Source organism: Emys orbicularis, chromosome 1 (genome assembly GCF_028017835.1).
Source record: "Emys orbicularis isolate rEmyOrb1 chromosome 1, rEmyOrb1.hap1, whole genome shotgun sequence".
NCBI lineage: Eukaryota > Metazoa > Chordata > Testudines > Emydidae > Emys > Emys orbicularis.
This window is the reverse complement of record NC_088683.1, coordinates 50520999-50545841: the sequence shown is the minus strand read 5'-3', so window position 1 is coordinate 50545841 and position 24843 is coordinate 50520999. Positions and strand designations below refer to the sequence as shown.

At 42.2% G+C, this 24843-nt stretch overlaps 1 protein-coding gene across 2 annotated transcripts; it reads left to right on the top strand.

Moving 5' to 3' along the window:
• On the top strand, positions 1 to 24843 carry CAV1 (caveolin 1). Of its 2 annotated transcripts, none has more exons than XM_065422866.1 (3): positions 1 to 30; positions 1301 to 1465; positions 24502 to 24843. In XM_065422866.1, the coding sequence occupies exons 1-3, from the start codon at positions 1 to 3 to the stop codon at positions 24841 to 24843; spliced, it is 537 nt and encodes a 178-aa protein (XP_065278938.1). The 2 variants fall into 2 exon arrangements, with proteins under 2 accessions (XP_065278938.1, XP_065278932.1); XM_065422860.1 differs by lacking the exon at positions 1 to 30 and adding an exon at positions 715 to 858.

Genomic DNA, 24843 nt, shown 5'->3' with positions numbered 1-24843 from the left:
ATGTCTGGTAGCCAATACGTAGACTCAGAGGTAGGATTTCCTTGGGATCCTTTAAAAAGTCAGTTTCAGTTCAGATACTTCTCGTTCCTGCTTCCTCCTGCCTCCAAGTACCTGCTTCAGCTATCGCTGGCTTGGCTTCTCTGGGCATTCTTGGCACTTTTCTTTACTGATCTTGCTCTTGACCGTCCGTAACCCCTCCAGCAAAGGAGATAGGCTGTGTGCTTGGGAGGGGTGATTAGAGATAAGGATAGCAATCGGGGGTTATTTGTCCATGCTGCTAGCTCTCCGAGGAAACCCGATCTATTATTCGGCACCTTTGGGGAAGTTCCTCTCCCCATCCAGAGCCGATCGCTTTCCCTTCGTCCGGCTCTTTAACTTGTATTTGTAAACGTCTATGTAGGAAACCGCGTCGCCCCGCAAAGCGAAAGGGTCAGATGAAGCGCTGACAGCTTATTTCGTGGGCTGTTAATGAAGCTGCGGGGTGTTTTCCAGCCAGCACTAGTGACATGTTGCACAACGAGCAAAAGTCACCACCAGCACCACCTGAGCAGGCTGCTCGGCCCGCTGCAGCCCTGTCGGGAAGGGGGTATGCTCTGCCCCGGCAGCGACTCTCCTTGGCAGCCCTGGGGAGAAGTATTTGACAAGAGCCCAGGGCGACCCGTGCCAGGGGCTCTGGTGTGATGGAATGTGGGACTCGCCCCAGGGGGCTGAGGGATGAGATCGGGGACTTGGAGCTACAGTTGGCTGGGCTGGAGATGGGAGCCAAGTGAGGGACCCGGCGCAGAGATCGGGGACTGGGCACATAGCCCCAGGTTGGAGATCGGCCTCAGATGGGGGGACAGACCTGAGATCCCGGGGGTAGGGACTGAGATAGACCCCGGGGGCTGGAAATGGCCCGGCTCAGAGAGCTGGCGCTGCCGGGATGGGGGGCGCAGAACGGGACAAGGCGGCGGTGGCTGGGGCATGGAGCGGGCGCGGATTCAGCGGGGCCGGGCACATTCTCCTCGGGGGCGAGGGCGAGGGCGCGGTGGGGCGGGCTAGGCGCCGGCTGCCGCCGCGCGCTGACAGGGGACCCCTGGCGGTGGGAGTCGGTGCTCTGCCTGGTACCGCGCGAGCGAGGGGTGTGGTGTGAGCTGCTTTTATCCGTTTAAAAAGCCAGCCGGGGGGCAGGCTCGGCGCTGAAGGGTCCCCGGCTCCGCTCACGCTGCAGCCCAGCCGCTGGATGAGCTCGTGACACTCCCCGCCACCGCCCAGCCCCGGGGAGTGCCTCATCTCTGCCCCGCTCCCGTCCCGTCCCCAGGGGCTCCTGTACACCGCGCCCGTCCGGGAGCAAGGGAACATCTACAAACCCCACAACAAGAGCATGGCCGAGGAGCTGAACGAGAAGACGATGCACGACGTGCACACCAAGGAGATCGACCTGGTCAGCCGGGACCCCAAGCGGCTCAACGACGACGTGGTCAAGGTAAGGATCAAAAGCCAGGAAACGCGGGAGATCCGGGGCTGGGGGCAGAGAAGCTGGAGCCGTTTTGTTGTTATGGGGGATTTTTTTATTATTATTTTTTTGCGACAGCAGCTCCGAGTGCCGGAGGCACGGTGTTTGCAGAGGTGCCAGGGACGGAACTGATAACATTTGTGACAGTTCATTGCTTCCCTTCCCTCCACCACCTGCTGTCCCGGCAAACTATTTAAGAAGGGGGGGGGGCACTCTACTGCATCGGTTTAAATAGCCTCCTGTCAGTCAGTACATTAATTGTGGCCATTTGGGCTAGCTGGGGAGCTTGCAACTGGTGGGATCGCAACAGAATGGGGGCGGGGGGACACCCGCTAAGTGAATGAACCTGCGCTCCGAGTTCCATAGCAATGGAACCTGTTGCGAGAACTCAAGGGAAACAGGGTATTCAGCACCATCCGCACCGCCTGCTGCTCAGCCAGCGTGTTTTCTGGGCATCTCTAAACGGTCACCAAATAGCTACTGAAGCGACTGTAGCTTTCAAGCCAATAGTGCAAGCTGAACAAAATGCAGCTGTAACTGGCGGGAGGAATGCCCCATTACAGAACCCACGGGCTGAGTGAACTGTCCTTCTGTTGCAGTCAAACTGGCTGCAAATGCTTGTTGGTAGTGCTTTGCGGTGTGGTGGGGGTGAGACATGGAACGAACATTACCATATTTAACCCAGGAAGGGAGATTTTACTGGCCAGCAATGAGTCCTATAAATACCTTATAAAGGAATGGCAACAAAAAAAAAAAAAAGCAAAAATCAGGTGGAACTCAGATTACACTGTTAAGGATTTCTCTACACTATTTTCCTGTGGAACAGCTTTTCCCTGATCCAGATGCACACAGCTCACTTTTCCTAAGCCAATTGTTTGCAAAACCATAGCTCCTGGTTATTTTTTTTCTGCAGTACTGAAATGATAAAAACAGGCAATAAACAAGCAAAAACTCAAAGTGACTGTGCCTGGACCTCTGGTCATATTTTTAATTCCAATTCTGATCATTTCAGCAAATCTGGGACAATGGACATTGTTGCCTGGGCCCATCTGGGTCAGTGAAACCCTGGAGTTGATCCCTCATTAGCAGAGGAATGTCCTTCAAGTTTGTTGGAATCTGGGGAAACAGCAGATATCCACTCAATGCTAACCTGTTTCAGATCCAGCAGTCATATAGTGCAATCCTAGTTCATCCTGCCTCTAGGATGGGAGGTAAAGCCTGTCTATTCAGGTACTTTCAAGGAAACATTTCATTCTCTCTGTATCAGAAGAATTTCACTTTTGTTGATTTTCAAGGCAGGTTGGTGAAATGATTTAGACCTCTAGGGCCTAATCCAGAAAGGTGCAGAGCGTTCTTAAATCTCATTGACTGCAACACCATTTGAAGGCACTCATCACAGCAGATGCTTTCTGCCTTGCTGGATCAAGCCCTAAAAGTTTTTGCAGGCAGATGGTATGCTCATAGAGCTATTTCCATAACTTTGCCTTTACAATCTAGAAACAAAAGAAGTTGAATTCTGTACACACTGAAAAATGGTCTACAAAAGATACAGAATGGTGCAAATCTTAATTTACAAGCCAACAACTTGTTTTTATAAACTGAGAATTTTGTTTTCCTTTTGGTTGTGGAAGAGAAGCTGTAGGGGGAGAGCTATGTGAGAGTTCAGAGAGAAGCATGCTAGTGCTCATGTAACCCACATACCTCCAGGGTGTGGTGTTCTAGCCCATCTAGTGGCACCCAGCCCACTTAGAGAGAGCGATTAATGAGTCTGCTCTACAGCCTTAGCTAAGGACCACATGGCTTTTAACTCATGTGGTAGAGGCTCATGCATTTAGCTCCAGAGGTCCCAGGTTTGATCCTGCCCACCAATGACCGGGGACTGTCAGTGTTACACTCACTGTGTGCTGCAGCAGTGGTAGTAGAAGTCCCCTGCAACTAAACCTTCTGAGTATGAGTCATAGCCCCTAGGCAGGCTGGAATCTGGATATCCACAGAACAGAACTAAACAGAGAAAGAAAAATCCTACTGGGAAAAGAAGCAGATCGCTGATGGGGAAAAAAACATAGCTGTCTTAAAGGAAACTGAAATTTACAAAGCACATCCCTTCCACCCGCCCACAGGGACAAGCCCTGTGCATGGTTGTTTGTTACTCCCAGTGACCCAAAAGAAAGTTAGAAAGTAAGAATTATAGGAATTTAAAAAAATCAAAACCTTTGGTCTCTCTCTGAAACAATCTGGATCCCTCTTATCCACAAATGTGCCACTTGCAAACACCCTAAAAATCTCCACCAACCAAACAATCAGAAAACTGATATTGCTTCCAAAGTATGCCCATCCCAGTGAGTGAGTGACAGGGAATGTCAGTATCATATCAAGACAGTGATCCCCACTTTCAGTAACGTTGAGAGAGATAAGGTGGGTGAGGTAATATCTTTTATTGGACCAACTTCTGTTGGTGAGAGAGACAAGCTTTTGAGCTACACAGGGTATCCAACTTTTGTTTTTTTACTAACAACAACATTTGCAAAATTCATAGGGCAATTGGAAAAACAACATTTTCCCGCCTAGTTACAAGACAGGCAACAATTTATTTTGCTGTTTATACTTTATTTCACAGATAGGTCCAATTTGCAAACTTTAGATCCAAATTTCCGGGTTCTTTGGCTACTGCTTTTAAGTTCAGCTCTTTAAGGGGCAACCATAAAGTTCATGTCTAGATCAGAGCTTTCTGAAAGCTTCTGGAGAGGCAGTGTAGTCTCGTGGACAGGACTTGACTGGGTGTCGGGTGATCTGGGTTCTGCTCCTGTCTCAACCACTAGCTGGCTGTGTTGCCTTGAGCAAATAATTTTGCTTCTATTCCCCCCTGCCATTTGTCCATCATCTACTTAGCTGTTCAGGGCAGAGAGTGTCTCAAGGCAGCAAATGTGTTTGTACAGTACCTAGCACAATAGGGCCCCAGTCTCAGCTGGGGTCTGTAGGTGCTACCATACAAGTAATAAGCCATACAAGTAATATTACAATACAAGTAATACACAAATAGTACAAGTTCAGGGATGTAAGGAGTCAGAGTTGTGATTCAGGCCTATCTCTACTTTGTTTAAAATATTTGTGTTTCACCAGATTCAGAACTTTCTGCCTTTTACTCGGCATCCATGCATTTCTTGCCACTGTGCTATGAGAATCAGAGAGTAACATGGGGGCAAGTAAATCAACCATGAAAAGTAAATGATTAGACGGAGAGCAAGGAATCCACTCTTTAAGCCGCTCTTTAAAAGGCCTCAGTGTTGCCTGCACTCAAAAAAATCTCATAACAAGTTTTAAAAATAACCCCAGCTTGTGAGAAGCAGGGGATGCATTCCCCTGGTGTACATCACGCTGAGCCTGCCACACAGTTTACTGCATTTGCACAGTGTCCTCTGCACCAGATAAATAGGCTGTATGGAGCACAGCAGTAAAGCAAGGTGCTATCAGATAGGTAGGAATCAAGAAAAGGGCATACCCCTGCTCCTGATCTGTACTGACACTGGAGGATTATAGGAGCTTGACTCTAAAGCTAAAGATATTGGTGACCTCAGCTTCAGTCACACTATAACTTTAAAAGATCTGTGAAATGGAAGCTAAGTGCCATACTAATTCATGAAAAGCTGACTAAATGACCTGATTTATTTTAGCATTGGGGTGTATATTAGAACTCACTGAATCTAAGGCCCTCTCAGTTAAGGTGAAAAGGCAGCAGGGTGTGGGATTCTATGTGGCAGCAAAACAGCTGAAGGAGAGGAGGAGGCATTGAAACACCTCAGATTTGAGCCTCAGATCCTAAGGTGATGTACCTATAAGTTCCTATAAGTACCTTCAATAGTTAGTATTACCCCTGTCCAATCTCTGACTGTGGGGTGGGAGTGGGGGGAGAAAGAATCTTTTAACATCTGGCATTTCCTCATGCTCACGAAAGGCTGCATTCTACAAGATGACAAGTGCCCCTGACTGGGCAACATAGTGCAGGATGAGGTTCTAAATTAACTGATACGCTCAAATCTCTTCATGTGTGTACAACATTGTGTATTCATGAGGCGGTGTGAGAGAAAAACAACTTGCTTTAAGCAGTGCCATGAGTTGCCTACACCGCACCATTTGGATTGAACTACCGCAGGGGGAATACTGCAAAACTTTTCCAGGGGTAGTCTCAATGTTGTCAATGAATTAGCTTCAGCCATGTGCTCAGTTCTCATGTCAGCTTTCAGGGAACATTCACGTGATCAAATTTTATTGGCATGAATGTTCACGGGACATGAATTTCATAGTTACATGCATGAGTAGTTCCCAAATTGAATTTGAAAACTGACATGTAGCAGTATTGGCATGCTTCCCCCTATGTCAAATCAGGGAAGAGAAACAATACCACATGACTTATTTCATAGACTCATAGAGTTTAAGGCCAGAAGGGCCTTTAAGGCCTGTCCAATCCCCACTAACCAACAGAGCTCAACTAGTGTATACTCATACTGAGCTCTTTAATGTCCATGGAGTTAAAAAAATTGCCATAAAATTCATAACATATTTTCAAACAACAAATAAATCTAAAAAAACTGCAACATTTGTGGATATTTCATGAGCAGAAAAAGATCTGCTACATTTATCAAATATATTTTTTGTTCCAAACTTTTTACTCAGCTCCAAATTGAACATTGTTGTCTCATGTTATTTTTTGAAGTAACAGTCCTTTACAAATAAAACAGTCAGCACCTCTGCAATTTTATTTTTCTTATGCACTCAGATACTCTGGTGATGGAGGCCATACAAGTTTGTAAAGAGGGAGAAAATAAAAGTAATTGTGTTTGCTTGCCGCTGAGTGCCAGATTTTCCTGGTTTATTTGCTGCATGGTCTACATTATCAAAAATGACCACTAATTTTGTGTCCAGCCCCTGGGTACCCAACTTGAGAGTCTAATTTATGAGTGCTGAGCACCTTCACCTCCTATTTGAAGTTGTGGGTTCTCAATGTCTCAGAAGAACATGCCTTGATGTCTCAGGTTGGACACCAAAATTGAGGCACCAAAAACTAGTGGTTCTTTTCAAAATGTAGGCCTTCCATAGTATCTATATTAAGTTCTTCTTCCATTATGCAGATCTGTTACAATTTATTCTAAAGTTACAATTTTCCTGAGGGGATGTTTTTCATCCACTTAGAAAAAAATGGGGTAAAACGCTTAGTTACATGTGTGCAACCCCACTGAAGTCAATGGAGTCACATACATGGAGGAGAACCAAATTTGGCTTGTCTTTGTTTATGCTTTCTTTTAAAAACTTAGCTCAATTTGCATAACGAATTTTAAAGTGAGTGTTGGTGCAACATTTTGATATAGAGAAATATGAAGACATGCTGGAAACTCATGAGTATGTAAAGATTCTCTGCTTATCAGAATCTAGATCATTTTCAGCTGAAGCCAGACTTTATATCTACAGGAAGGCACTTTCTGAGGGTTAAAGCCTATATTAATTTCTTCAAGCAGAAATCATTTGGGGTAGAGGTATAGGAAGGAGGGGTAGAGTGTAACCTCAACCCTCTTGTGAGACCCACATAAGACTACAAAATTGTAGTCCTAGCACTCAGCGGGAGGACAGAGAATGCTCCCTCTCTGTTTCCTCTGGGATGAAGGGGAGCGAGCTAGAAGATGGGGTAATGGCTCCATCTACCCAACAGTGGAATTGGCCAGCCAGATGGAAGGTAGTAATGGGTTCTAGCAGCAGGCGTACTGCCTCTGAATCTAGGAGATCCTGGGGACATTCTGTAATACATAGAACAGCCTTATAGCTATATAGCTCATATATCACAATTGACTCTGAGCTGTACTCTGTGCTTTCTATGCCACGTTCTTCACCTCTGTGAGAGGAGACACAACCATTAGTGTGTGTATCACAATAGTGACCTTTATCACAACCCCCTAATTGTTCTCATCTGCCTTTTATCATTCCCCAAGCGGCCAATATTCACCTGTGGCTGGCTGAGGGGGTGAGGGATGCTTTCTCCATGAGGACTTTCTCACTCTCTGCACTTCCTAAAATTGTGCCTCACAACACACACTGATTTTTTTTCCATCTTAGGGCCAAATTATGGTCCTATAACCCTCTGGAGTACTGTGGCCTGGGGAACACTTTGAGTGCTCCAGCAGTGGTGGAGGAAGACATTCTGCCTGCATAAGGCATAACGACTTCACTGGTGCTGGGAAAAGCACAGTGAGGAGCAGGTTTCTTTGCACCTTTAAAAATATGTAGCCTACCCTCCTCCAGCTATTCCTTGTTTCTGACACAAGCTGAGTGGGCTATGTCCAGCCTCCCAGCCCACTCAGCCATGCCACCTCAGCACCAGTACGCACTACCAGCAATGATACTAGGGTGACCAGATGTCCCAATTTTATAGGGACAGTCCCGATTTTTGGGTCTTTTTCTTATATAGGCTCCTATTACCCCCCACGCCCTGTGCTGATTTTTCATACTTGCTGTCTGGTCACCCTAAATGATACAGCTATCTGGTTCCCACTCCTTGGTCATGAGCACAGCCAGCCAGATTATGACTGTCCCCTACAAGGATGTGTTAGATAGGAAATGTCCATTGCACCTTCTGGAAAACCCATGCAAGGCCATCCACAACTTGGTTTTTATTTTTTATTTTTAAAAGCAATGACCACCAACTACTTACTGCCCATGAGACCCTTCTTTCTGGGAAACATCTCCTGGCTTTACTACAGATACAAACAACAAGGAGTTTTTGCACCTAGTTTAATTTGCAAAAGCTTTTATCATTGTTGCTCAAATACAATTAAGTGTTCAGTCCTTTCTCTTCAACAGTTTATTCAGCTCAATGCAGTTCAGCTCACTACAGGATCAAACATATTCCAGAAACTTTGATCAGATGTGAACAAACATCACATACACCATTTACACTGGTATCAGGGAGGGCACTACTATTCAGTCTGTACAATGAGCCACGTTGGCCTGGCACTCCCCTTTTATGTATCTTAAAACAAGACTTGGCAGAATTTGATTTTTTTAAATATAATTGACGGATAATATCAGTGTTTATTTGTAAACATTTTTTTCTATTTTTATTTATTAAAAATTTCACAGTTGTGGGAAATTATATGGGGGGGGGGGTGTCAGACAACAGGATGGGTCAGACAATAATCATTTAATGACAGTAGACATTGATTTCAAAAAGTTAAAGCTGTATAACCATTAAAATAGAAACTGTCAACATCACGTCAAAATATACAGAGTAAATATCCTTAAATCAAACTCTACTAAGTTCTCGCTCAGCATTTTTCTTACTTTGCCTATCTGTACATTTCTGTTATTATCAATGGAAATATTTTTCATTGGTTTGTGTGTGTGGTGAAATTCACATTTTACTGACATTTACAGATAAAAATCTAATCCTTCCAAGCCTACTTAAAAACATTTATGACTCCCATCAGTGGCTAAAAAGAGAAAGTCAGTGCTGAAGGCAATATTAAGTCAACTTAATCACCTCATCTAATACTTTGCATCTAGGCAGTCAGACACCTTTGTGTTGAGTGCAGCATGAATACAGAGATAGATGTCTAGACAGACAGAGCATCTTTCATCTAATGAATGAAAGAATATCTTAGTTCACAAACCTTCTGTGAGGAAATTCAGTTTTGTCATCCATGTTTTACAGATGGGAGTGCTAAGGCACAGAAAGATTGTGGCTTGTCCAGAGTCAGTGGCAGAGCCAGGAATAGAATCCAGGGGTCGAACTAGATGAAATAAGAGAAAATCCAGAGCTCAGCCAGGACTTTTCTTCCATCAGGAATGGATGAGATTTAATATACAGTCCCTTTCCTTTGTTTCTGCACAGTGCTGATAGTTTCTTAATGTCAAATATTAACTTGCAAGTGTTTATTTGGCTCCTTAATTGTACATAGTCCCAGAAGTTTGGACAAACTTTGCCTACCCATACACTCTGGTGGCCTTGTTCAAATGACTCTTACATAACTAGTTCTGGATTCAGGGCTTAGGGGACTGATTCACCATTGCAATACTCCAGTGCTATATCAGGGTACACTGGTTTGGAACTGGAGTAATATAGATAGGGAATTGAGGCAGAGCTCTTTTGAAGCATCAGTCTTCCTTTACATGGAAAGCAAGGAAGTATTGGTACTCTTTTGCTGGACTTGGAAGTTTAATCATTCGTAAGGATTACAGTGGTTAACCAGTAATTGTATTTATTCTGATCAAAGCCTCTTTTTGAAATATTTTGTTTATATTTAAGCTCTCACCATAATTAAACCCTTATGCATTGGCTTCCTGTTTAACACCAATGAATATGATTCATAACTCAAAAGGAAAATGTTTGTTTGTTTGCTATGGTGACATAACTAACTATTCAGTACTGATGCTTATTGTATTAGCATTTTTACACTGCCCCCAACTTATACCAGGTGCTTCACAGAAGTTGAATGTTATAGCCATCATAATTTGACAGATTTAATGTAACACACGAACTTTAAAAACACTTTGACAAGCTCAACTTGGAATTATCAGTGGGTAAATGTCATTTTGGGGCAGAATTTCCTTATGATGCATAGTGTTGAACTCTTTAGCTCACAATTCTTCATTAATAAAACTGGGAGTTCTGTGACATGAACATGTAAGGAGTATGCAATAGAGAGATCTGCACATCAGGTCCAAAAAGAGTATTTTACACTTTGACACTTTTCAAGCAATAAGAAGCAATACACCATACTGAACTGGCTTGGATAAAGCTATAGAACTAGGGGCGCCTGCTAACTGAAGAGAAAATTCATGTCAATTAAGTTAATCCCAGTATTTCTCTGTACCCTCCAATGGCCAGCCTCTTAATAACTTTAAATGGTACCCCTTATTATAGGCAGAGGGGGCAATTTCATCCATGGTGTAACTCTCTGACTTCAGAGGAATTGTATGTGGGATGAGTTTGGTCTGTAGTCTTATGCTTATCTGGCACACATGCTATGTTTTCAGACAAGTGGAAACTGATAAATTCAGCTTCTCAAATAGGAAGCGAGAAGATACCATCACAGCTTAAGGTGAAAGCATCACATTCCCTATTCAGACTGCTGCTGTGCTCAGTTTAAACTGGGATTTTCAAAAGAGCCCAAGGGAGCATCAGTGGGGTTTGGGCACCTACTTCCTGCAGGCTCCTCCGAAAACCCTGCCCTCACTCCCAACAGATAACAAGAAGCACACCAAATGCACTTTCTATTTCCTATCTGCCCCATTTCTCTGCTCCCAATCCTTTTATGAGCTCCACACAGACAGATCTCTGTTCCTGTGCAGAGCTCATTGCAGGAGCAAGGCCCTAGACTCACAGTGTCATCTATAGGAATTATAGCAATATTTAAAATTAAATAGTTTTAACACTGTTACTTGAGGATCTGTAATTTAAGGCCTTCCATTAAAAAAATTCTAACAGAAGATATGCAGAGTCAAATATTTTTTAAAGGATCAGAAAAGTGAATTAGACTTTAAACAGCACTATGCACCTTGTATTAATGCTACCTTCAGTTCTAGGCATGGCAGGTAAAAAACAGGAAGGGGGCACGTGAGGGGAAGGAGAGAGAGAAAATTGTTACATATAATTATGGCAATCAAAGGGAAATTGTTTGTTTCAGTTGATGTAGTGTGGCTACCCAGAGGAAACTGGGTGTTGGGAAATTATACTTCTTCTCATCCCAATTATGTGTTGGTGCCTCTACACAAATTCTCATTAAATTTGTTTAATAAAATCTTTATTGATTATTTGTTATTAAGGAGATTGTGTTTGTAAGTGGGGAGATTTAGGTGAATGAGAAAGAGGTTAGAGATACAGTATAATGTGGTACTGGAGCACAAACATTTGAGCTAGAACCTGATCCAAAGGCCATTGTAGCTAATGGAAATATTAACAGCATCAGGGCCCTAGAAACAAGACATTTGCATTGTTTTAAAGAGTAGTGGAGTCTTTTTTTAAAATCTGTTTACCAAAATCTTTATTTCTCATAAAGAAATCCTAGGGTGAAATCCTGAAATCAATGGCAGATTTCTCATTGACTTCAGTGTCGCCTGAATTTTACCTCATAACGATATTTTTTCTGAATAGGAAACATTTTCAGAAAACATTATCCTTGGTGTAGGTGGTTGAATCAGATGTATCAAATTGTGGAGTGTGAAACAAAGTGACACAAAAAAAGTTAGTTAGTTGAGAAAAGTTTCAGTATGGGGAAAATGCAGTGACCTAACCCAGCTTTCAGAACACCAGATTCCAGGAAGGGAAACAGCAGCTTTGTTTCCTCTATGACAAATTTACTCTGGCAACATCAAAGTAATTTTCCTAGGGAATTGGCTGGTAGGAATACACCACCTGCACAGGACGTATAGCAGTACTTCAGATAGATTCAGATGACTCCTTGGATGGATATTTCATCATATCTCTCAAGCTACGTTGAGACAGACCAGGTGAGAACTTGGATAAAGGCCCTCTAAAGAATGCCTAGTTGTTGCAAGAAATTATATTGGTAAAAGCAGGTGGAATTCTCCCTGCATTCACATGCATAACTTTGTTCTCAAGAGTAGTTACAGTGACCTCAATGGGACCGCTCAACGGATCAAGTTAAGCATGTGCTAAGAAGTGTATGCAGGCCTTGGGTCGTACTGAATCAATAACCCCACATAGTGTCAGGGAACAAGATGCTGTCTTCTTGGCAGGACATAAAATCGGAGCTGGGTGAATTAATAGCAAATAATTTATTTGAAATGTTCACAAGCAAATCATGATTTTCTCAGATTTATTCATTATTCAAAATTATTTAGTGAATGTATCTGTGGATTGTTTACAAGCAGCCCATTGGAATGATTTGATATTCAAAACTGAATATTTGAACGGTATTGGTTAGTTTTGATTGGACACTTGGCATATTTCTCTTCGCTGTTTGGAGGAGTGTCAACCTTATAATCAGGATTCTTATTTATGAATTCAGCATTTGCTTTCTGTGAATACTCTCAAGTACTCACTGAAGATTCATTATTTCCATGAACATTCTTGCCAGGAAACGAATTTACTAGAATATTGTAGTGCAAGTGAACACAAAAAGGGAAGGAAACACAATCAAAGCAAACTCACTTAAAAGTTTGAGCACATATTTGTGATATATTTTTATTTATTTATTTGCAGCATTGGGCCAGTTTTATATAAAACCAAGGTTCTGACTATTTGTGGCCCTCATGTTTTTTGTTTGTTTGTTTGTTTGTTTTTTTGTGCTAAAGGAAAAGTGCCATCCCTGGGTGACCTGGCTGGTTTCTATGAAGGCAATGTGCTCTGATTTCAGGGCTAGGAGCCGAAGTCTAATCTTGACTTTCGTATTTATTGTGGTCAAAGGCAAGTTACCTCTTTGTCTCATGTGCTGGAAGAGACTCTTGATACATTTCTTCCACCAGATTACAGGTCAAGGTGATTTCCCTGTTTCTGATAAAAAATTATGCCATCTCTGGATACTGCTAGAGATTCCTAATCTCTAAACATCTTTGTCAAACCATGAGGATCTGTACTTTTGAATAGTAAGATTTTTGCCTTTGTCAAGTACCAGATTGCACCAAATGGCCAGTATTTAAAAGGGTTATTAGTGGGAAGCAGGACACCTGGGCATAAGCATGCTGTGTGTTTTCAGGGACAAAATATAAACATGTCCCCAGAAATGCAGGTGAATATGTTTGTTTGCCAGACGGTGCTGCCTCCGTCCTTGGTTCTGGTATGACAGCAAGTTTTTGTTTAAAATGGAAAGCAAGTGAAGAAAATCCTCAGTTCCTCCCTCCCCCCCCCCCCCCCCCCCGCCAGGCACGTGCAACCCAGGGCAGGGGAGTGTATTACAGGTCAAGGAGTGAAATATCTGTTGGAGTTTCTTGTAATATGGACAGCAGCTCACCATGACTGTTTCCTTTTCATAAAGGCTTTGAAGCTCTGAAGTGCTATGCAATGTCAGTGCTCCAGTTTATCATAAAATCAAAATCAGTAAAATCACATGGTTGCTAGGAGCCCAGGCAAAAGAGGGAAGGAGCAGCTCAATGACACATAACCCTACTCCCTCTGCTTCAACCCTAAACCAACCCCATATCCCTCTCCTACTCTTCTCCTCTCCTCACATTCTGCAGGGATGACCTAATGTACTTTTCCAACTTCTCGGTTCCTATGATACATGGGAATAACTGTCAGGAAGGCAGTTGGTTCTGTGTGTGGAAGCATGTATTTTGCAAAGGAAGTGGGAATGTTTGAGTCAGGAAAGCATTTAAAAGTTTGGATGCATTTTATCTGCAACTATTGGGAGCGTCTTGCATAACTTTTACCTAGTTCCCAACCACCTAACAATGTTCTCCAGATTTTGTAACTGTGAATTTTCAATATCCAAAAAGTAAGTGGAAGTACAAATAGCTAAGAACAAAATCCTCTGGACCTCCCATTTTTTAATAACGTTCACCAGTCTGAACCACCTCTGATAGAATTGCATCTGTCATGGAGTTTCTCTCCCCTCCCAAATGTGACTCATAATGCAGTGCTGCTATGGTCATTATGGGACTATATGCATCTTTGCTTCAACTGACTTGTTTTTAAAGGAAGTTGAATACAATGGAAAAATTTAAATGATAAACTGAGCACAATAGGGAAAGATCTTATCTGCTTCCTGCTATATGCTTGTTACTAGTCTTGTAAGGATACAATATAATCTCAAAAAAATATTGGATTTTATTTAATGTGAGGGAAAACTTGCCCTAAAACAGCAGTTCTGGCATTATAATCAGCCTCAACATTTCACATTAGACATGTTTTAAAAATATAAATAACCCCTTTTTATGGCTTATATAGAAATATATTCATGCATATAAATTGCTCATTAAGCACCTGGCTTTTGAGCAGGCCCCGCAGCACAGCAGAGCGTTTAAGCCCATGATTTCAGTGGGACCATTCATGTGCTTGAAGTTAAGCACATACTTAAATGCTTTACTAGATTAGGGGCTTAAGGGTTCAGTCATGAAAGGGGCTGAATGCTTCCATAAGGAGCTGAACACCCTCCCACTGACTTCAGTGGAAATTGAGGGCTTTTAGCACTTCATCATGGCGCTCAGCACCTTGCTAGTTCACACCGAAACTGAGCATCAGTGGCGTATGTAAATTGGATCTTTTGTGGACACAAGCAGTAATGCTTCAAAAACATGGCAGTGGTTTTTTGGGGCATGCATAGTTATACCTGCAGAAATGTTGGCCGAATTGAAACCTCTGTGAAAATGTGGCCTTCAGATATCCTTAGTTATCTTCCTAGCCATCACAACATGGTAAAGTTTGCTTTCCAATGGGTGATGTCTCAAAGAACAAACTTTTAAAAGGAGCAGCAATGATAGCTGGAGGTTTGGGACTGGAATTTGTAGGATCCCCCCCGCCGCAACTCAGCAGCTTTTGATATATAACTCACTCTTGCACCCATCTCTATTTTCACATATAAAGAGTGCACATTTCTTCATTGAGCAGGCTGCTCCTTCGGAACAATAACTCTTATCTCAGACACTGTAATTAATAGAGGTTTTCTTTAAACAAACCTTGAAAGAGTAGACAAGTTCTTCATATCATTTGCCCCCTTGCAAATAAATCTCTGTTCAAACATACTTAACTCACTGATAAACTAGTTTAATAAACACATCCAGGGCAAATGAAGCTGCAGTATTTCTCTAACAAAAGCTACAAGCAATGCAACAACTGACTTTACCAAACTGAATAGTAGGAAACAAAGAACCGCTGAGGTCAGGAAATTTATTGTAGACATAGAACAGAAGTTGGTAATGTTTAAAAATCTTTGGCCTAAACAGAAGGTTATTTTGAGTTATTAGCACCCTTTAATTGGTCAAAGCCCATTTCCTTACCTTGTGTACTTGTCATAATTTAACATGCCTGTATTTTCATTAGCATTGCAGACATGTCATGGCCATGTCACAACACACCCTAGAGGCTGTAGAATAACAAGTTCCCTGGTGTACATGTACTCAGTGAGGGAGGCCTCTGCCTAAATCTGTGCCTGACTGTATGGAGCTGCAACAAATCCTTTACAGGCTAATCTACCAGGGCCAGTGCAAGGAAGTTTCGCGCCCTAGGCGAAACTTCCACCTTGCGCTCCCCCCCCCCCCAGTCCTGCGGCAGCTCCCCGCCCCCCCCCCCCCCTGAAGCGCCTCCCCGCGGCAGCTCCCCCTCCCAGGGAGCCATGAGGCAGCTCCCCACCCCAGCTCACCTCTGCTCCGCCTCCTCCCCGAGCACGCCGCCCCCGCTCTAATTCTCCTCCCCTCCCAGGCTTGTGGCACCAAACAGCTGATTGGCGCCGCAAGCCTGGGAGGTGGGAGAAGTGGAGCAGTGACAGCGTGCTCGGGGAGGGGGCGTAGCAGAGGTGAGCTGGGGTGGGGAGCCCTGCGTCAGCTCCCGCCCTGAGGCACCCCCCACAGCAGCTCCCCACCCCCCGGGCCCGGGGAGCTGTGTGGCAACTCCCCACCCCAGCTCACCTCTGCTCCGCCTCCTCCCCGAGCACGCCGCTCCCGCTCTAATTCTCCTCCCAGGCTTGCGGCGCCAAACAGCTGATTGGCACTGCAAGCCTGGGAGGCGGGAGAAGTGGAGCGGCGACCACGTGCTCGGGGAGGAACGCTGTAAAAAAAAAATTGGGGGCACCGCTTTTTGGCACCCCCAAATCTTGGCGCCCTAGGCAACCGCCTAGTTCACCTTAATGGTAGCACCGGCCCTGTAACCTACGTTTGGCATATTTGACAAAAGTGGAACCCAAGTAAAGTTTATCTTATCCTCGTGAGCCAGTGAGTTTCTCTACTAAAAGCTAATGGGAAACTTTGCTGTATCTCCCTGCCCTAATGTCCATATTTCTAGCCACTTCACTCCTATTTTTACATGGCTTGGTTCACTTTGGCTCTTGTTATCAGTCTGATGACACTCACCATCGCAGTGTGTTACTGGACTGATAACCAGAGGGGAAAGCTAAGAGACATGAACATGCTGCAGGAAGAGCGATGTAGTCAGAACAATGGAAATGACAATAGAACCTAGAAATGATGATAACAAAATGCATAGGTTGCCTAGAGCAGATGCTGCTTGTACAGGGTTGATCCCTATGCTGTGGGCAGAATCTGCTCCTCACAGGAGGAATCAGGGTGATAGTTATGACTAAGACTCCGTGTTTGTCATGGCAGTCACGGAAGTCACAGATTTTGTGACTTTCCGTGACTTCCGTGACTTCTTCAGCGGCCTGTGTGGCTGGCCCGGCAACTGCCTGAGCAGCTCGGGCAGCCCCTGGGACAAGCGCACCAGCTGTTGCTGTGGCTGTCTCGGGCTCCCTGCCCCCCCGCAGCAGGTGTTTGGGTGTGGGGGGACTCAGGATTGGGGATTGGCATGCCGGGCGGTGCTTACCTGGGGGGGGGCTCCCCAGAATGGCAACAGGAACTCCCCTCCCTCAGCTCCTAGCTCCAAGTGCTGCCTCCGCCCGCAGGCACTGCCCCTGCAGTTCCCATTGGCCGTGATTCCCAGACAATGTCAGGTTAATATCCCTACTTAATCACTGTAGAGTAGCTTGGGACTTGTGGCCAGTGGAAAAGTGAAATGGGAAGATGTGGCAACGGGACATTGACTACAATTCATATGAGATGGTGTATTCAATATTGTGCAGTATAATCTAAAATTGATATAAAAGTTCCCATGTTTGTTAAAATTAGTCTGGAACAGTAATCCCTGATTGTTGTGGCATGAACTAATCATTGTTTAGCCTCTCACAAACATAACGGTTCCTATGTACTTTTAGGACATTTGTGTGTGACTTGAGCAGTGCCACCGTGGTATAGCAAGTACCATGACTCCATGACATCATCTTCATCTCTTACACTTAGAACAGGCATGTCTGCCAAGAAAAGAAATATGGCCTGATTCTCCTCTCCTCAGGAGTCACTCCACAGAAGTCAGTACAGTTAGATTAGTATTGTAAGACAAGCAGTTACTGAGACTCAGGCCTAGAGAGAACATTCACTCTGCTTTTCAGGCTGAAAAGTCAAATGAGATTGCTTTGGAGTCATATTTTTAAAATAAATATTTCACCATTGTAATGAATTATATGTAAATACATCTGAGCACATGGGCGATTCTAATAATTTACTTTAACAGCTTTGTGAGTTCCATATAAACATATAGTTTCTTTTTTTGGATGCCAAAAAGATAGTCAAGCATAACCTTTTTGTTAAAAACAGACTAAGTTAAAGATGCAGCCTCAGAAGGGCTAAAGGGCTTCAGTGCAAAGTTAGTTTCCCAGTAAGATTTAATGTTTCTACTATGAGCCAGTCAAAAAAATGAATTCTCCTATAAAACAGCCAGCCAGGACAAACTCAATCCTGTGGTCCTTCTAGATGTGTGTAAAGACTTTTGGCCTAATCCTAAAAACCCTTTATGCACAGGACTAATTTGAGGAGTAATTCGACTCAGTGCAGAAGCAAATACATTTATGTTGCTGAATACATTTTGTGTTTCACCTACATTAGCATAATGTGATACAAAAGTGAATGTTGATGACAGGTTTTATGTGCTTAACTAGAAAATCCTTGTATAGTTTGGGGAAAGGGCTACTATAACCTAAAACTTGTTATCTTAACTATTGCAGAAATGGCTTTTTTTAACAGCATGTTTTTATGTTCACGAATGAGGCAATATACACATTGCATAGATTCACACTCATATTTTCCACTCTCTGTTAGGAAGGTTGGCTCTAGAAATCAGTGTGCAGGTCTTAGAATCATCTAAGTTCCAGTACATGGATCACTAAACTCCAAGTTTTCTATTGAAACAGAAATATAATATCCAGACCCTGTCCTAATGGAAATGATGCTTTTTTTCATTTCTGCATGTATACATTTTTTTTGTAATGTATTTGACCGGATTCAACACCACCTGACAGTTCATGTTAGCCAAACAATGTCACGACACATCAAGCAAGGATTACTTTCCTTAACATATGTTACTAGATTTTGGTTAACTTGTACTTGCAAATTTATAGATTTATTTTATGGGCCAATGTGCTGCACAAAAGAATTCAGCATCATTTATAAAAGTCCAAAAGTATAAACCATTCAATCCTAACAAAGCTTTAATGGAAATACAAAGAAAATGGAGTATTTTTATTTCTTTGATGTCACGCACAAGATTGCCAGCATAGCAATATGTTTCATTCATTACAGTTACAAAAATTCCATTTTCCTATCTTTGCTTGTTGATGGTATTGAACTTGGATGACTGTAGAACTTTACAGGAGAAAAGCCCCTAGTTTTCTATACTGATGTCACAGGGAGTTATTCTCTAATATGAGTTAAAACAAAAATTCATTTATTTGAGCTAGAAAACCATGTTTGTAATTCTTATTTGAAGAAAAGACATTTGCCAATCCTACCTTTTAAAGTTGATATTTTTATTATTATAATATTTTAAATTAGGTCGAGTTACATTTTACAAACTCCTTATAAATTTCTGGCTCTGCACAGCTTCTATAAAAAATACATAGAGTTGTGTCTCCATTGCACATATAACACGTTTTCGTAATGGAAGATTGATTCCATGGATGAAATCCTGGCCTCTTTGAAGTCAGGAGGAGTTTTGCTATGGACTTCAGTGAGGCCAGAATATGCTGTTGAATTGGTTAGAAAACTTGTTTTCATTTGGTGAAATAATTCTTTTAGAGAAGTACCAAATATCACTTTTGTGCTATTAGAGCCTTCTTCAGAGTGGCATTATAGCTTGCTGTTTGCAGAACCAGGGAGAAGAATTAGGCTGGGAATGGAAACCTACAAGTAGCCAGGGCTGGGGAGAAGTCTTAGGCTTAGTAACACACCAAATTAAGCTAAAATGATATTATCCATCCTTAACCAACACTACACCAGGAGGTTGTATCCATTTAAACAAATCGATTTAGAAACCATTTTAAACAGTTGGAATTTCTGAGTGAAACCCTGGCTCCATTCAAGTGAATGGCAAAACTCACATTGATTTCAGTGGGGACAGGATTTCACCATCTGTGTGTAGATCAGCTGTTGGTTTGAGGATTAGACAGTGTTATTTTGGAATTTTCTTTTTGTGAATAAAATCAGATCCCCCATGGTGGTGACGTGGCAGCTAATGACTCTACAGCGAGTGTGTGGCTTGTGTCTGGAGCTGGGTGGAGACTGCACTAATTTACAGGGATTTACATGGTCTCCCTGGAAATACAATTTTAGCTGCTTATCCATTTATGTACATGATTTGTCATCTTTACAGGTATTACAGAAGAGGTAAATGATTACATTCCCTATCCCATAAGGTGTTAAAAATATCAGACTCCATAACCATTGGGTAGAGTAGGATGCTGCTGAGAATAGTGTAAGTAACAAATGTGCTGTGCCTTAGAAAAGCACACTAAAGAACTGTGGCTCAGTGTGTGGCATATTAAGCCTGATCCAGTAAACTCATACTCTTGGCAGCAATCTCATTTGGAGCAGCTCCTATGAGTGTATTGTTCTTTCCACCAATTTATATAATTGTTTTAATTTCTTGCAGCGGAATACTATCGTGATGTTCATTTTTCCTGTTGACCTACTCTGCTTGGTTATGTTGGCCACACTAAATATCCTGTGCCGTGGATTATATCAAACACATGTTTAGCTTGTGTGACATGGGGCTGAACTATTATGTCTCAACATGTTTCTGTTAATATTCTAATGGAAATGTTATGACAATTAAGCTTCCTGGATATTTTGGCATTTCAACAGAGACCTGTAAAATATACATCCTTTATTGTAGCTCTTCCTTCAGGTGAGTTTTTGCACAGGTTGGCTATAATAGTCAAAACTATGGAATGTGTACAAAAGGGTATTTCTTCTAAATATTAATATATTAGCCTGGCCAGGTATCTTACCAATAGAGTGTCAACCCATGATCCCTATGGGCAAGAACCAGATTACAATGAAAAGATGTTCCTAATGATTAACTCAAACTGAGAATCCCCTGACACTTCCAGAATGAAAGAGATGCATCATCGGGTGCTGATATAAATATGGCACATTAACAACTATTTATGTTTGGTTTTAAAGCACAAGTTTAAAAAACTGCCTTCCCCACACACTGACTGTGAAAATTCAATAAGGGTACTAAGGGTGGTATTAGAAAATTCAGCCAAGAGTGCATGTCTTTAAGTTAGAGGACTGCATGATGTGGCACGAATGGATGTAATCACTATAGAGGGCTACATATTTTTTTAGGAGAGCTCCCAGAAGGTTGTATTGGGCACTCAACACATTGAAGATGCCATACAATGTCTCACAATTTCCCCCTCTCAGATACTCTGAATATGAGGGGGCTGTGACGTTGTGCAGTCTATACGGTTTTATAAAAACATGATAAGTGAATATAATATAACTGGAATATACTTCATGCAAAAGGTCTCTTGTAAGGTATCATTACAAAGCTTATAATCTACTGAGTGTGATCATCCTATCTGTATAAATGTACCACTCTTGTATCTGAAACTAGAAATATGAAATATAACTCTGAGGGCCTATTGTAATTATGCAAAGTGTGGGCCATTAATGGTGGTTTGGAATTTTAATGACTCCCATTGTCTGCAGATGGCTGTGTTTACCTGTGAGTCTTCCTGTATATGTGTGTGCTGGCAAGTGGGTAATGAAGTCTTGCAGTGACATGTGATCATGTCACCTGAACTGGAATCCATCTTTAACCTGGTGCTTTTCCAGTGAGGGGGGGTGGAAACCCAGAGGGACAAAGGGTTCCCGCCTTTTGCAAAAGATATATAAAGGGGTGGAAGAGAACAGAGGGGGAGAGGAGCCATCATGAAGAATCCCCTAGCTATCACCTGAGCTGGAACAAGAGCTGTACCAAGGGAAAGAATTGTGCCCAGGCCTGGAAGGTGTCCAGTCTGAGAAAAAACTTACTGAAGCATCTCTGAGGGTGAGATTATCTGTATTCAGTTTGATTAGACATAGATTTGCGCATTTTATTTTATTTTGCTTGGTGACTTACTTTGTTCTGTCTGTTACTACTTGGAACCACTTCAATCCTACTTTCTGTATTTAATAAAATCACTTTTTTCCTTATTAATTAACTCAGAGTATGTATTAATACCTGGGGGAGCAAACAACTGTGCATATCTCTCTATCAGTGTTATAGAGGGCGAACAATTTATGAGTTTACTCTGCATAAGCTTTATACAGGGTAAAACTGATTTATTTGGGTTTAGACCCCATTGGGAGTTGGGCATCTGAGCGCTATAGACAAGCACACTTCTGTGAGCTGTTTTCAGGTAAACCTGCAGCTTTGGGGCAAGTAATTCAGACCCTGGGTCTGTGTTGGAGCAGACGGGAGTGTCTGGCTCAGCAAGACAGGGTGCTGGAGTCCTGAGCTGGCAGGGAAAACAGGAATAGAAGTAGTCAAAAGTGTCAAAGTGTAAAATACTCTTTTTGGACCTGATGTGCAGATCTCTGTATTGCATACTCCTTACATGTTCATGTCATAGAAGTAGTCTTGGTACATTAGGTGGCAGCTCCTCACTATAATCGTTCATGCCTTTATCATTTTAAGGTTGGACTGTTGTATTACACTTTATCAGGGGATAGTCAGAAGGCCCATTAGAAGCGTCTACTCCTGAAAATGTGGTTTCCCATCTTCAGAGCATATTGCATCTGTGGTCCATCATATCCACTGGCTGCCAGTTCTCTGCTGGGTGAAATGTAAGGTGCTGGTTACTATCTATAAAGCCCTAAAAGTTCTATAACCCTGTTATCACAAAGGCCAGCTGTCCCTCTATTCCCAATCATACAATGCCAACATTTAACAGAAACGCTTTCCTTGCCTATCAAGGGTGAATGGGCCCTGGAGCTGAATGTTCCGAGCAGATGTTCCTCATTTCTAGAATTCACTCCTGCCAGAAGCGAGCTGGAGCCTGGCCACTTTTAGAACATGATGTAAGATGAATCTCATTAGTCACGTCCTCCACAAACTGCAGGTTCTGGAATCCCCTGATATACTGTATGGTTTGCCAATTGGTCTTCCCCACCTTTCAAGAAGTTGGCTTGGTTACCATGGGGGTGATTATGTGTGTGCTTCACATGATTGGGGAAATGTTGTTTGCTCTTGATTTAAACTACATAAAATGTGTCTAGATTCTGAATACCTCAAATACATCTAATAAAATAATAATTTATATCTAGGGTTTCTGGTTTTCAATTTACATTGAGCTGTCAACATTTTACAAACTATTAAATTGCTGTCACCTTAGGATGTGAAAATGACTGCCTAATTCAAATGCACCAGAAGTCCCTGTTGCACTGTTGAAGTCTGGAGCTTGGTTTCATGGTAACATAGATGTCACAATGTGAAGTGGCTGGAATTAAGGGTCCAGTCATTCAAGAGGCAGAACATGCAACATGATTCTGTTCATTACAGTAGGAATTGAAGACAATCAGCACCTTGCAAGTTAAACCCTTACATGATCAGGAGATATGAAAATGTTGGGTTGATATTTAATGGCTTAAATTTGTTTCTCTCAATATTTGCTCCTCTGTAACTGACTTCATAGGAAAAAAATTAGGGAAAGATGCACTATTATTTGAAAAGCTTTTATTGGGGTTTTTAACCTCATTCTATTAAATTAAAATAGATTTTCCAAATGCACTAAAATTGTCTAAATAAATGACTTGTAATAATTTCACATAACCACATAATACTCCACTCACAGTGCTTTAGGAAAGCAACTATTTTGTTACAAAAATTTAGACTTTTAAATGCATAATATTCAATTTCTCATTCTAAGAAAATTTTCTTCTTTAACAACTAGATGAGCCCAGTGTCAAAAGTGCTGTTTTTCATTCGAATTCAAAGGAAATTACACAAAATGTATCATAACTCTTTAACATCAATACTTTGTCACTTTCATAAACCCAGCAATAACTTGTTTCACTATTAAGAGGGGCCTGAAGAGACAGGACAGTAATTCACTGTCTAGTGTGATTAAGTCTAACATTATTTAAATATTCTAAATGCTTTTGCAAAATGGAAGGCTTTGCATGGAAATCTTTACTACTGTTTATAAGCCATTCATTCTACAGTATTGCATATTGTGATTTTGCAATGCAGAACTGCTGCTCCTCTTTTTAATCTAGTTTTCTATTCCAGAGCATTGCATATTTACATTAGAATATATGGAGCCTAATCTTGATCTCACTTCCCTGATCATATAAATTAGGAGTAACCCCAGTTACGTCTATGAAGTTTCACTGTCGCAAGTGGAAAGCAGATGCTTGTCTGCTGTATCTTCTTGTGTTCTTCAAGGATTGGTTCACAGTCAGACAGCAGCATTTCTCTACGGTGCAATTCTCCTTATAGCCATTGGAGGCCTGAGAATGGTGTCCCCATTTGTTCTTCTTTTTGCTCCTTCCTTCGGGGTCCATGACCCAATTTCCCTGTGTCCATTATAGGAGGAAACTCCAGGCCAGGAATCTGAGCTTCCATTCCAGTTACATGAACAGATCTGCTAGCCACAACTAGCAGAGACTTGTTTTATATTTTAGACACACTTACATGCAAATGCTTCACACAGCCCACAAGACTGTTCCATGCAATTCAGAGACTAAGGTCCTGATTCAGCAAATTACTTAAGCAGGTGTTTGACTTTAATGATATGAATAACCCTATCTTTAGTCAGCAAAAAACTTAAGTGCATGCTTAATGTACATATGTGCTTAAATGTCTAAATAAATGGGACTTGCATGCTCAAAGTTAAGCACATGCTTAAGTGTTTTGTTGAACCGAGGCCATAATGAGTAGATCATTGTTAAGACAAAGGGTATTTGGAATCCACACATCTGTCGGTTGTGAATATCTATCTAACCTGCTTTTGTGTCCTCTTTGCCTGCAGATTGATTTTGAAGATGTCATTGCTGAACCTGATGGAACACACAGTTTTGACGGGATTTGGAAGGCCAGTTTCACTACCTTCACTGTGACAAAATACTGGTTTTATCGCTTACTGTCAGCAATCTTTGGCATTCCTCTGGCTCTCATCTGGGGTATTTACTTTGCCATTTTGTCATTCTTGCACATCTGGGCAGTGGTGCCATGCATAAGGAGCTACTTGATTGAGATCCAATGCATCAGCCGGGTCTATTCTATCTGCATCCACACATTCTGCGACCCATTATTCGAGGCCATCGGCAAAATGTTCAGCACTATCCGGGCAACAGTACGAAAAGAAATATAA

Excerpts from the sequence above, each read along its gene's own strand:
- CAV1 (XM_065422860.1), top strand. The coding sequence starts at position 715 with ATGAGATCGGGGACTTGGAGCTACAGTTGGCTGGGCTGGAGATGGGAG. Across the intron at positions 859-1,300 it reads ACAGACCTGAGATCCCGGGG|GGGCTCCTGTACACCGCGCC; the intron begins GTAGGGACTGAG and ends TCCCGTCCCCAG. Across the intron at positions 1,466-24,501 it reads TCAACGACGACGTGGTCAAG|ATTGATTTTGAAGATGTCAT; the intron begins GTAAGGATCAAA and ends CTTTGCCTGCAG.